Below are 13,983 nucleotides of genomic sequence, written 5' to 3'. Positions count from 1 at the left end.
AGCATATACTGGGTTTTATAGGCATACATGCACACCTGGTAACATTTCTGCACATGCAATAAGCTTAATGGATCTTGTGCTTTGGTGGTGGTCAGCTTTTTGCAATAATAAAAATGCAGCCTGCTCTTCTTTCATGCAGAGCATTGATGAGATCCCTGTCCCACTGAAAATTCCTGTAGCTACATATAGAGTTGCAGCTCTAATCTTTCTTCACCTATTCCAAGCCAAATCACTTCTTTACTGTGGTATGAGCAAGTGGTCTTTTGGTACATGAACCAAAGCAGCCCTTTTCCCCCTGGCAAATAGTTGCATTCATGTATTCAACAAGGGACACGGGTGGCACTGTGGGTTCAACCACAGAGCCTAGGACTTGCCGATCAGAAGGTCAGCGGTTCGAATCCCCGTGACAGGGTGAGCTCTTGTTGCTCGGTCCCTGCTCCTGCCAACCTAGCAGTTTGAAAGCACGTCAAAGTGCAAGTAGATAAATAGGTACCGCTCCAGCCGGAAGGTAAACAGCGTTTCCGTGCGCTGCTCTGGTTCACCAGAAGCGGCTTAGTCATGCTGGCCACATGACCCGGAAGCTGTACACCGGCTCCCTCGGCCAGTAAAGCGAGATGAGTGCCGCAACCCCAGAGTCTGCCACGACTGGACCTAATGGTCAGACGTCCCTTTACCCTTTACTTTTATTCAACGATTACCTGCTCAGAACAGACCCGTTGAAATTAATGAACGTAACTACACTAGGTCCATTAATTTCAATGGGTCTACAGTGTAAATGTTAGTTTTATGACTCTATGTTCATGGCTGCTTCTAAAAACAAAGATAGGATCAATGTCTTAGAACACCCTTTGCCAGCCTCGCCCTCCAGACCAAAAAATGTGGACTGCACCAAGTTAGCAAAGGCTGTCTTGGAAAACAATTTCTCGAACTGATGAGACCTTTTCTCCTTCTGAGGCTTCATGAATGTAGGTTGCTATGACATTCGACTCAAGTACTGCTTCCTCTGTTTTAAAGATTTCTAAATAGTGCTGACTGGTTAGGTTTTTTTAAGTAAACTGCTAACCTTGACATTTGGTTTGAAAAGTCTTCTGCGTAGAGATCCACAAGCTGGAGCTGAGTTTAAGGGGGAAATATGTAATGCTATGACGTTAGCAGCTAGAGTAGCCTGGCTTTGTGAATTAATTGAGTGAGGCTAGAGTTTCAGTCTTAAAACATAGTCTTAATCATGTCTACCCAGAAATAAGTCCTATTGAGTTCAGTGTGGCTTACTCCCGGGTAAATTGAGTTAGGATTGCAGCTTTAGTTTACAAGGCTGTTTTGTTTTCCAGAACAATATATGGAATGCATCTGAAATAATCTGGGAATACTTAATATCCTATTTAGAAATAGAAAGTGGTATTCTTTTCAGATGTTAAGACCGAGAATGTGGGTTACTGAATGCCTTGTTCATTTAATTATTAAATATGTATATATCTTGATAGATTTATGCCTCCTGATGACCCCCTTGGCCGCCATGGCCCAAGCCTGGATAATTTTCTGAGGAAGAAACCTATTGTACCAGAACATAAGAAGCAACCATGTCCATATGGTAACTTTTTTTCCTTACTAAACACTAATTATATTCTAAGAAACAAGGCCCGATTGCTTGTTTGGGTCTGTGTAAAACGTGTCTTTGTAAAACGTTGCTGCAGAATTTTGTTACAACTTCCTTTCAGTAATAGGTTCTTGTCCTGTTGGCTTTGCTGAAAGACATTCCCAGAGTTGGAATGCATATTTCTGGAACTGTGGTTCACAAAACCATTGTGATCATGAGCGTATAATATTCCCCAGACCTAAATTTAAATCCCTGCCTGATCAAGACAACATGAGTTCCTCATTTTGAAAATGGGAGAATAATAATAGCCTGCAATATAGTGGCTACATAGTTAGAAATCAGAATAATAAACAGACCAGCATATGCTTTATGGTGCTGCTGCGAAATTGTGTACATGTGTGTATAAACACACACACTCTCTGTGTTCAGCTGGTATTATTGATGACACATCTTATCTAACTGCAGAACGTTTAACTATCCTGAAAGCATCCTTGACCTGTGATTCAGTGTTATTTTCAGTCCCTTTTGTCTTCATGCTGGTGTAGAATCACATTATCTCTTTCTCTCCCCCCCCCCCAACTCGCTCACTTAAATCTCCAAACGTCAAATTTGCAGGGAAGAAATGCACTTATGGACACAAATGCAAATACTACCACCCGGAAAGAGGAAATCAGCCTCAGAGGTCAGTAGCGGACGAGCTTCGCGCCATGTCCAGGAGCACAGCTGCCAAAGCTGCTAGCGAAGGAGGTCTGGTGAAGAGCAACAGCGTCCCTTGCAGCACTAAGATAGATAGCACTTCGGATCTCAAGCGAGCCACTCCAAAGAGGCAATCAGATCCTAGCATAAGGACTCAGGTCTACCAAGACTTGGAGGAAAAGCTTCCCACCAAAAACAAGTTGGAAACCAGGTCTGTACCTTCCCTAGTTAGTATACCGAACTCTGCTGCTGCAAAACCCCAAAGTCTTGCACCTTTGAGCAACGGCCTTCCCTCCGGAGTTCATTTCTCACCTCAGGATCAAAGAGCGCAGGGGCCGTATCCTCCAGTGTTGATGGCAACCAAAAACCACGGAACGCCAATGCCTTATGAGCAGTATCCCAAATGTGACTCCCCTGTGGACGCCGGCTACTACTCCATGCTGAACGCATACTCCAACCTAAGCATCTCTGGCCCGCGAAGTCCCGAAAGGCGTTTCTCTTTGGACACCGATTACAGGATTAGCTCGGTAGCTTCCGACTGCAGCAGCGAAGGGAGCACCAGCTGCGGCAGTAGCGATTCCTACATGGGCTACAGCGACCGGTCCTACATGAGCTCTCCCGACCCCCAGCTGGAAGAGAACTTGAAGTGCCAGCACATGCACCCCCACGGCCACCTGAGCTCGCAGCCCTTCCTGCAGGGCTACCACGAGACGCTGACCAGGGTGCAGAGCTACAGTCACGAAGAACCAAAACACCACCACAAATCTCCGCTTCCCTACATGGCGGTCCACCTCCAGCATCCCGCCGTCGGCGCTCGGTCCAGCTGCCCCGGCGATTACCCGGCTCCCCAGAGCTCGCCCCGCTCCAAGGGCAGGCACCTGGGGAGAGCCCTCGTCTCCACCCGAGTAGACAGCATCTCGGACTCGCGTCTGTACGATAATTCCCCGCTGAGGCAACGGAAAACGTACTCCGGCCAAGACGGACTCGGCAGCTGGGACAGGCAAGGCTACGGGGTTGACGCGTACGGCTACCGCCAAACTTACTCCTTGCCCACCAACCCCAGCCAGCCGTGTTATGAGCAGTTTGCCTTCCAAAGCTTGCCTGAGCAGCAGGATCAGCCTTGGCGGATCCCTTACTGCGGGATCCCCCCGGACCCGCCGCGGTACCAGAACAACCGAGAGAAGGTCTACATCAACCTGTGCAACATTTTCCCTCTCGACCTTGTGAGGATCGTCATGAAGAGGAACCCTCACATGACGGACGCTCAGCAACTCGCTGCCGCCATTTTGGTGGAGAAATCTCAGCTCGGTTATTGAGGACATGAGGAAGATGCATCTTTGCGGTGTCTTAATAGTTCCGTTTCAGCTGTAACGCTGAGGGAGGTTTGCTACAATAGCACGTGTGATCTCCTTCTCAGCAAGGAGGTTATATAGTAATCCATTTATGTGAAATAACTGTGCCATGGAATCTGTATGGGCAACCCCGTGTGTTGGAAAGGACAGGTTTTAATTTAAATTCTCACTTGGATTTTATTTTTTATTTTTGAAGAATATTTCATGACTGGATAAGAATCCTTCCAGTTTAATATATTATTATATCTGTGGTCTCTTAATAGGTTTCTTTGGTGCATCGGGGGGTTTTATATGCAGCACTTTTTATAACGTCGTTACGTGTTTATTAAATTAATGGGTGTTTTTGTCCTTCAGAGTGCAAAAAAAGTTTTCTTAAAAAAAAAAAAAAGCTGCAGAAAACTAAAGAGGATTTTATGCACCCAGCAAATGGTTTTTTCCCCAAGCTAAGCTTATTATGAACTTTTAAAAAATTGCAATTAAGTTATTTTATTGTGTGATCTTTTTGCTATAATCATTTTATTTATAGAAAACAAAGGTCTTTTACAGCACTGACTATTTTTTTAAACAATGTCTTGAGTTACCAGTTTTAATGTTGAAATGGGTAACAGTGTATTATTATTAGTACTTTATAGTATGGCACTTTTTTGTTGGTTTTTGGTTTTAAGTGACATTATTTGTTTATCACTGTTAATTTTTGGTGCACGCAAAAGCAATCACTGATGGAGAAATCTGCCATGATTAATTTATTATGTAGAAGGCAAAAGCCTTAGATGCAGATTTTGAAGATGTTGCGCTTATCCAACTCACACTGTCTAGAATTAGGCTACCAATATATCAGTTTAGGCAACTTATCCACACTTTCATGAGTCAGAAGCTGAGATTTGTTTTTGTCGTGTCTCTTGCTCTTCTGATTAATGCGCAGGTATACTGGACAAAATGTGTTGGTTTTTTTCATACCTGTTTTTAAATGAAACCAATTGTTCTCAATGCAATTTTTTTTGTATATAAGATACTGTGTATTTTTCATGCTATTTATCAAGGCTGGCCTGAGAAGGTTTTATGTTGTGTTGACGATATGCAACATTTTTTTTATAAACTGCACTATAGTATAATATAGCATTGTAACTGAGAACAGTCCATCCTTTTTGTAAAATACTGTAGATGTTCTCAAAGTTAGTTAGTTTGTCTGGCCTGCTGTATTGTGCAGGCATGGCTCTTTCTGCAAACAACATAGATTTAGAAGCAGACAGAACCGTCTCTTCTAGTATTAGTAAGGGAGATTTCTGGTTTTTAAGTCGTGGGTTCTGCTAGCTCTTCTAAAATGTAATCTTGCATAGATAGAATAGTACTAGATCTTGCAGGCAGTAACTTATACATAGTGAGCGTAATCTTACACACTAGGATTCCCTGCAGAGTGACCTAATGTGATGTTTCCCTACTTTAGCCTTCAGCAACCTGGCCCCTTCCAGATGTTTTGTACTTCCAGCCCCAGCCAGCACGTCCAAAACATCTGCAAGGCACCATCTTTGCAAAGGCTGCTCTGGTTTATCATCTTATTGCTGATAAACCAAGCGCACAGCTGCAACTTGAAGACCCTCTAGAACCAGAAAGTTACCTTTTACTGTTGATACAAATTGTATCTTTAACTATGATAATTATTTTGATTTATAGATCTAACTTTAAAAAAAAGGAAAAGGAAAAACCACGCACAAATGTGTAAAGATAATTTTAGACTTTGGGCAACATTTTATTCCTTATTTAAATGAGAGGGGGGAAAACCCCTGTAGATTTCAAATCCTAAACAGTCATATAGGCAATTAGTTGGGTTCTTATTGTAAACAATATTCTCTCTTCCCCACCCACCTATTTAAATATACCTCTTCTTCTTCTTCTTCTTCTTCTTCTTCTTCTTCTTCTTCTTCTTCTTCTTCTTCTTCTTCTTCTTCTCCTCCTCCTCCTCCTCCTCCTCCTCCTCCTCCTCCTCCTCCTCTTAAACCACGTTGAATGAGATCATATATAAAAAAATAATGATAAAATGCTGCCTGAAAAGAATATCCAAGCACCTTTTGAATAGGAAAACATTTTTCACTACTCGTGCAACACCGTGTGTTGCGAGAAGTAGGATTTTGGTATACAGTAAATGCTCCTGCAAAGCATTGTGCTTATAGATGTATCCAATAATCTGAACCATGTTCAGCTACTTTAATTCAGGAACTGTTCTTCTACACAGCTTTCACTGTTGACTAGTGAGACAGGATCTCAGTTCTGTCAATTCAGCTGCCCTCCTCTGGGTACTGTCTTAACACTCCCTCCGTCTCCCCTTGGGGAGAACTTCTTGCCCTGTCTGTTTTCTTTCACTGTTTCTTGTCTATACGGAATGTGTTTTAAATGGAGAGGGTTGTACGCTGCATACTTCTTCCTGCGTAAGCCCTCCATTAAACGAATGTGGTTTGCATCAAAGCAGGTCTCGTTCATGGCGGTGGGCTTCTGGTGGACAGTTTCCACATGCAATTTGTGTGTTGTTTATAGCTTATACTGTAGCCTTGAACTTGTATTGACTTTCTATATTCCTTCTGAAGTATCGGTGGCTTCCTGACCCAGTGTCTGCAGAATGCAGAACTCCTGTCTTCTGGAATGGCACCATTTCATGTTTATGTCTGACTGCGGCGTGGAGCCTGATCCTGCACTGTATACTACAATGTGAAGCGAGCGTCCTCCGTGAATGTGTGGTGCAGCTTGTGACTTTTGCTGGGCTGAAGATCCCAGAACTCCTGGAAGCTCTGTTTCAGCATCTTCCTTCAGTGTTGAAATCTGGTCTTTTGTTATTGTGGCCTTCCTTGGGCTCCATTAAAAGCTGATGTAAAAAACAAAAACGCACTGTTTTCTGCTGCAAGAACTTTGCATGTGTGCTTTTTTACCTTACAAGGAGCTCCCAGGCTTTGAAGGACTCAAAGCTCCTGTCCTCCGTATGTCCTTTCCCTGAAAGCAAATGGTTGGCCAGGTATATCCACAGCTGTGCCATCTCTGAAGCGGATACTTAACTTGTCTCCGTCGATTTGACTATGACCGGTAGCAAGCCTTTCTGGATTCAGAAACTGCTTATCTGCTTCTCCAGGGAGCAGCATGTTGTTTTGCACACACCAAAAGAACTGGAGTCATTGGGCAGCTCTTACATGCAGGCAGCAGCACGGCTGCTTCGCATTTTAACCACGTTGCTTTATGCACACCACCTCCTGTGAACCTTGGCTCTTCTAAGTTGCTCTCTTTTTCCTTTGACGTTCCAAAACTCGGGACCCTGGGATGGTTTCCTGTAGAATATATATGGTAATAGTTTGCAGCAACTGTAGGACAACATGGAAAAGGGAAATGCTAGGAAGATGTCAGGTCTGTTTTATGCTGATTTATTGATGCAACTTTTGGGTTGGATCCAAATTTGCACACCAAGTATAAGTGAAAAAGCATGTCTACTCGTATATGGGGGAAGGGACAACACTGGCAGAGGCATTTTGCTCTTTGGGGAAGGAGTCTTCAGGGGATGGTGATGGAACTGGAAAGCAAGCAGAGCACCCATGTGCAGAGGGTGTTATAACTGTGAAGTTAAAATATGTGATATATGATCTTAGGAGGTCAAATACCTGCTTTGTTTTAATTTATTGCAACATACAGACATTGGTTCGCTCAGTCCAACTTTGAAATTTGAGCTGAGTTTTATGCCATTGTTATCATCACTATTGTTTGGAAGTACTTAACAGAAGGGATGGAAAATTTACCTGGAAACATTTCAGGGTTTTGGATTTATGGGCAAAATCATATGTGTGCATGAATGCAATTATACAGTGTACTTATATCATGCTCAACCACATAGAAACCCCTTTTAGATCTACCCATGATGGCAAGGTTAAACTCCTTGCCATTTTGTGCATGCATCTCATTAACATGTTTGGAACGTCTGGCTATTTTTTAATTTTTTTTTTACCTTCTAATATGATTCCAAAGTTATGAGAGTTTAACTCCTTTTGGTTTTGCATGTGCGTGTTTAGCAAATTCTGACACTATGAATAGGTCCATGGGCTTCATTTCTGAAAGTGGAGCTCTTCGTTTTCCAGTCCTGCTGTCTTCTCCCAGTCTAAAAGACAGTAGTTTTTCTTTTCAGAAGAAATGAGAATATACACTATGTGAATTTTCAAAATAAGGGGGTTTGTGGCATCTTTGGAGACTGTGGCAATTTCTGCAGCATCCACGATTACACCTCCTGGTGAGTTAGCAAGTTTAAATCCTTCCCAAGTCTCTTCTGAGAGACAACACAAAGGTTGTATGTGTTATATTGCATTTTAAGTGTAAATTAAAATGGAACGTGATTAAGGACTCATTCCTTGTGCGCCTTTATTCTGCCTTTTATTTAAATTTCCCCCTTCCTACCATTTCTTTCACCTCCTGCTGTTTCTCTGTCTTTATGGCTTTTGCTGTTTTTATTACTCTCAGACTTTTCATTCCTCTGTTTTCCTTTTCAGTCTTTCCACATTCTTTTTTCCTGCCTCTTCGTGCCTGCTTCCCATAAGGATTTGACTTTCTTTTTGCCCCATATCCATCCTCTCTTGGGAGATCTTTCTGCCCCTTTGCGTCTCAAATAGAGTATTCGCTGCCAACCACTGCTGTGGCCTCTGAACCCCACACCTTCCTAGAGAAGATACAGTTTAAGTTTTTGAAACTATCTGGATAAATCTGAGTGGATATTTCTTAAAAGTATTGGAATGGTAACTATCCAGTATGTTAATCGGATTGTTCATCTGTATTTTAAAAATAGCTTTTGGGAATATTTATTTTGATATATTGCGTGTATTTATCTGGGAAATTTATTGATCCTAACATTTTGAGGGAGAATAATGGGAGAACTCGGTCTTCTGTTTTAAAACTGGGGGAAGAGCAGAAAGGAAGTACATATTTTAATAGACGGTTTTAAAACAAACCTTTTTGGCCATACATCTTAAAAGGGTTAAAATCCAAAAAGTGATTTGCATTTTTCATGCTTTGTAAATGACAGAAATGTTCACGATATCACACGCACGCACACCCCTTATTCTGAGTGCAGACTGATCTGCATTCATCAGTTCTAAATGAAACTTTGCTTGATAATAGAGCTTTAATTAGACTTGAAACATCGTCGTTCAGAATTATGGAATTGCACTACTGAGGTGTTGATAACTCGAGACCTTTGGATGTTTTCCAACATTTACTGGACTTTCAGAGGCATGTGATATTTATCAGAATTCCTTCACGATTATCAACAGTATTCACATTTGGAGCATTGGCTATAGCAAACGCTTATGGGAGAACATTTTGTGACCTTAGGAATGTACATGTTGTGTGCCTGGAGGGGGGGGGATAATGTTTAGAAGATAGCCCAACAAAGTTCCCCAAGATTACAAAATAATAGCCTTCACACTTACTGAAGTTCTGTATTTGTACAGCTTTAAAATACTTAACTATGTGGTATAGCAGTAGTTTGAATTTTCTTTCCATCTACTTGTATTCCTAGTTGGATGGGCATTTTGCAATTATCCTGGAGCTAAATGTAAGGAATTGCTTCTGGTGATGACGAGATGTTTTAGTTACAAGTGTTCTTAAGGGGGGGGGTTGGGTGGGGGTCATCGTCATTGTCGTCCCTGCATATTCCCTTCAATTTGAACTGGTGGGATCTTGTCTATTTGGAAACTCATATCTGTAAAAAAAGAGGATCAACATGTCTATGAAAAGTTTGGTGCAGCAATTGTGTACTCTTCACTGGCTGTTCTTAAACTGTGGCTATTCACATCAAATAAAGCAGTACATGGGCATTACAAAAATAAACAAAGCATGTACATGGATTCTATTCTTGGACAAAAATAAAAAAAAATTGCAAAGCATGTATATGGATTCTACAAAAATATTTTAAAAATTAGCTTCCCCCTCCCTTCATGGTTAGACTCTCCTTATTTCATGCTGATGCTCTCTCCAGAACAGCATGAAATCGTAAGAACTATTTGCTTGAGTTGTCTCAGAGAAATTCCACAGAGTTAAAAGGATTTTGAACACTTTACATGATATTAGTAGAAAGTTGGATCATTTTAAGGTCAAATTCTTTGACACTTTCACTCAGCCTCTCCCCACCCCTCCTTTAGTAGCAAAAAGTATATCCTGGCATTTCAAATGAGAGGTGAACTATGCAGTAGGAGATCCTATATGAGCACCTTAGGCTAGAGAGATCACTTTTTCATTCTTGTGTGCTGCTGACATATATGAAGTGCACTATGTCATGGACTCATTGTGTGACCTTGGAGCAAGCTATGCTTTTTCTTCAGCAGGGGTGAGGAATCTAAGGCCCAGTGGCGTAGCGTGGGGGGTGCCAGGGGTGCCGGCGGCACCGGGCGCAACATTTTGGGGGGCGCGTTTGGCCAGCCCCCCTCGAGGAAGCGGGAACCTCTCCAAGGCGCAGCGCGCCGTCGGTGGAGGAAAAGAGCCGCGCAGCAGCAGCAGCAGCAGCAGCAGCAAAGCCGGGAGGAGGAGGAGGTTTTTTGCTCCTAGAAAGGAAGGGAAAATGCCTGTGCGTGTTACAGAGCGAATGCACTCATGCTTGCTTTACAGCCAGGAGGAGGGGGTGGAGCTGAGGAGGAGGGAGGGAAGGAGAGCCATGCCAGCAAAGCGGGCAGCAGCCGCTTACACTCGAGGAGGGACAGACGGGAGCCATAGCAAGCTGGAAAAAGCGCCGCGTAGCCGTGCGCTCTCTAAACGGAGCAATGAGGCTGCAGAGGGACGGCAGGGCACAGGAGGGCTCTGAGCCACAAGCGCAGTGAAAATCAGTAAAAAAGTTTTTTAAAAGGCTGCTGGGGACAGGAGGGCACGGGATAAGGGAGAGGGGGAAATTACCATTCTCCCAGCGTCTCAGCTGATCCGCTGAGCAGGACTTGGGTTGCAGGGGATTTGCCATTAGCTGCGTAAAGCAGCAAAGAGGGAGAGAAGGAGGAAAGCGGGAGAGGAAAGGAGCTGCTTACACTGCTGTAAGTGGCTGCTGTCCGGTTGGCTCCTTTAAAGCAACAGTGCTCTTTCCCTCCCCCCTCCCCCCTCAGCTCTCCGAAAAGCTCCTTCTCCACCCACCCCATGCGAGCTCCTTTTCCCCTTAGACCCCCCTCCTGCATTATTAGCCACATCCTTCTCCACCCACCCCACGCGTGTTCCTTGTCCCCTTAGCAGTGGCGTAGCGTGGGGGGTGCAGGGGGGGCGGCTGTACTGGGCGCAACATCTGGGGGTTAGGGTTAGGGGGCGCAAATCCACGGGTTAGGGGGCGCAAATTACTTGCCTTGCCCCGGGTGCTGACAACCCACGCTACGCCACTGCTAAGGCCCAGTGGCCTCAGGATTGTCCCTACATCCTCTGCAGCCTTGCTCCTTAACACACACACACACCAATGTTTTTGTGTGGCTGGAATATATTCTAGCACTGTGGTTGTGCCTCTGGCTTGCCTGAAGGATGCCGAGGTATTCATATTGGAGGAAACAAAGCTGAAGACAAATGATTCACTCCCTGGAGAGATTGGCAGGCCAGAGATTTCTGCTCAAAAAGCCATTTCATTCTGTACGCTGCTGCACCGCTCTGGCTCTCATGTAATTGTACTCCTTCGCGTAGGGGCAGACCATTCACAAGCAGAGGCCGAAAGTGAATGTTACAGGCTGAGTCATCTCCTTGCCTCTTGTCGCTTGCTGAGGTTTGGACAATTATACACAGCAAGGTTTCCAGCAACTGCGTAACAGGAATGGGTCACGTGGGGCCCTCTCAATGTTGATGAACGAACCCCACATCCCTGGCTAGGACTGGTGGGAGTTGGGGTACAACATCTGAAGGGCTGTAGGTTTCCCACTCCTGGCACAACAGCTACAGATAAGGAAGAATTAAAGTCACCAAGCAGGCACACAAGCATCAAAGATGCATTTATTCAAGTACATAGGTAGAGACAATTTGCAATATATGCATATAATGCCCATTTGAGCGATAGTGAGGAAGGGAATCAATCGGCTGTAGCACCTTAAGAGGAAAACTCTGAAAAAATTCCTTTGCCTGTGACAAATTATGTTGATTTAGGTTTTTATATGCCATCAAGGCTTAATATAAAATGTGTAAAAATGAATAATGTAAAGGCAAGAGAAACAGCAGTTACTTTTACATTTCTGATTCTGCCAGGGTTCATGCAGAGAATATTTAAAAGATCCCACTTTTAAAGAACAGTTTGCCGTCTGCTATATTGATTTCCATTATAGCTGCATAGTAAACAAAGGTTCTGATTCTTCGGCCTTTGAGGAAATAGTCACAGCCATATTTTAGGGGGGGGGGAAACAAGCCCCCGATCCAACGCTTAGGAAAAAAACCAGTTACGAGAACTGAACCAAGAGATCTCCAAAGCATGAGTTGCTCTCAGTCAAGAAAGTTGACATATACTTTGCACCTCTTGTGTGTTTAAAGGATTGTAAACTTTCCCAAATAACAGAGGCAGGCCTGGATAGACCTCCGGTTCTTCAGCTGTTCCTGAATAAGTTTCTATCCTAAGGGTTGCAAGAGATCGTACTTTTGTAACCTGCACAAAGACACAGAAGAAAAACCAAGCAGATTTAATAAGGAAACAGAAAAGAGCCACACCCACCACATTTATAGCTGCAGAAGCGCCTAGAATGAAAAGAGAGGGGTTGTTTCCAAAAGAAATTCAAATTTTGCTTTTCAGAAGAAGAGTGAAGAAGTTTAGACTGTGAGGCCTATCTGGCAGCAGTGGCAACTCTGCATGCACTTGGGCGTCCCGTTGAAATCAAGAGGGTGTCAGAGCTCACAAATTGACACTGCATTCCAGCTAAAATGTGCATTGACTTGGCATGCAGCCAAACATCAGCAATACTACTAACAATAAAAGTGTGACTTTTGGAAGGCTCTCCTATGCTTTGACTAGCCTAGTGAGCGCAAGGAGCTACCATAAGCCCTACTCACATGTTCAAAGGATACACCAGCTTCACCTCTAACCTTTGTGAGTTGAATCCAAAGGTCTCAAAGGGGATTCTTCAAGCATTCAGGAAAATGCCCTTAGAAGCCTCCCGGAGATCAGGGCCCCAGTGGTGCAGAAAACTCTGTTGCAGAGGAGTCTAAACACGCTCAAAGACCAACCACTTTGACCTCAATGTGCAACAGTTGGCAGCAGAGCCAGTGGGGATTTGGGGGTGGGGTGGGCACTTACAGCCCTGGACCCCCTCCAAAAGTTTTTGGAAAACCTGAATAGGGTGCTATACTAGCACACAAACCAACAGTTGACTGTCCTTGCCAAATATTTAAAGTGCCTTGAAGGTTAGCTAGCAGTTTGGTATGCTGACAGTGGTTATTCAGGGTATTTTCCAGCTTTCAAAACCCTTTTTTTTTAAAAGGCAGAACTCAGATTGAACCTCGAACCTTATAAATGCAACAAAAACACTGATCGAGCTATGGGCAGGCAAAAAGCTAAATATGACAGAGTAAGTTTGGTAAGTTTTGAGGCCTTCCATAACTATTCTTTTAGTATTCACCCTTTTGTTTTCCACTTTCCTTATTGCCTAAAAAAAGTTCAGTTTCACAATCAGATCATTGTTGACTCTGCCCCGTTTCTCAAAAGCTCTGCTGTTTCTGTTGATGGCAGCAATTGGCTGGTAAAGGGGCACCAAGATATAGCAGCTTCTGAATCATAGAATCATAGAGTTGGAAGAGACCACAAGGGCCATCGAGTCCAACTCCCTGCCAAGCAGGTGCTAGTTCATGACATCAGCACCCTATCAGTCATACCAATGTACTGATCGCTATGCCCTGTCCAGAGCTCCATTTTGCCTGCACAACATCTCTTGGACACAGCTCTATAAGAACACGTCTGCTTTCCTAAAGGCCCTATGAAAAGTGATTTTAAAACGGCATTTTGAAGAGCCACAGTCTCTTAACACTAGTATCCTGGCACGTGGAAGCAACACATTGGAGACCACCTGAATGTGAAAAGGATTTTTCCTCCTTAGTGGTGGGGCTGAATATCTGCTGGTTATCGTTTGCTGCATTTTCTCTTAAACACTGTAGCAGCTGTATGGAAACACTGCTAGCACAAAAGGTAGATTGTGCATACTTTAATAGGTGGAAAGCATGGTTATATTTATATTACGCATAGAGAGCTGCATATTGCTGCTTCACTTTAATGTCTCTCTCCCGAAAGACCTACTATATGTTGAGGGCTTAAAACTGATGTAATGGATGCCGAGTGTTACAACAAGGCATCCTGTGGACTGAAAAGCAGGTGCGTCTCTGTACGATGGCCAAAAA

At 43.6% G+C, this 13,983-nt stretch overlaps 1 protein-coding gene across 9 annotated transcripts in view; it reads left to right on the top strand.

Moving 5' to 3' along the window:
• ZC3H12C (zinc finger CCCH-type containing 12C) overlaps positions 1–6,515 on the top strand; it is a 47,348-nt gene extending 40,833 nt beyond the window's left edge. For all 9 annotated transcript variants that reach the window (XM_083499318.1, XM_083499313.1, XM_083499315.1 and 6 more), the window contains 2 exons: positions 1,482–1,588; positions 2,210–6,515. In XM_083499318.1, the coding sequence (XP_083355444.1) occupies positions 1,482–1,588; positions 2,210–3,606 (1,504 nt within the window). In that variant the 3' untranslated portion in view covers positions 3,607–6,515. The remainder of the gene's footprint in view (positions 1–1,481; positions 1,589–2,209) is intronic.
• The last annotated feature ends 7,468 nt before the right edge of the window (positions 6,516–13,983 follow it).

Source organism: Podarcis liolepis, assembly GCF_965112155.1.
Source record: "Podarcis liolepis genome assembly, chromosome: 4".
NCBI lineage: Eukaryota > Metazoa > Chordata > Lepidosauria > Squamata > Lacertidae > Podarcis > Podarcis liolepis.
Note: the sequence above shows the minus strand (reverse complement) of the source record. Positions and strands in the feature narration are given on the sequence as shown.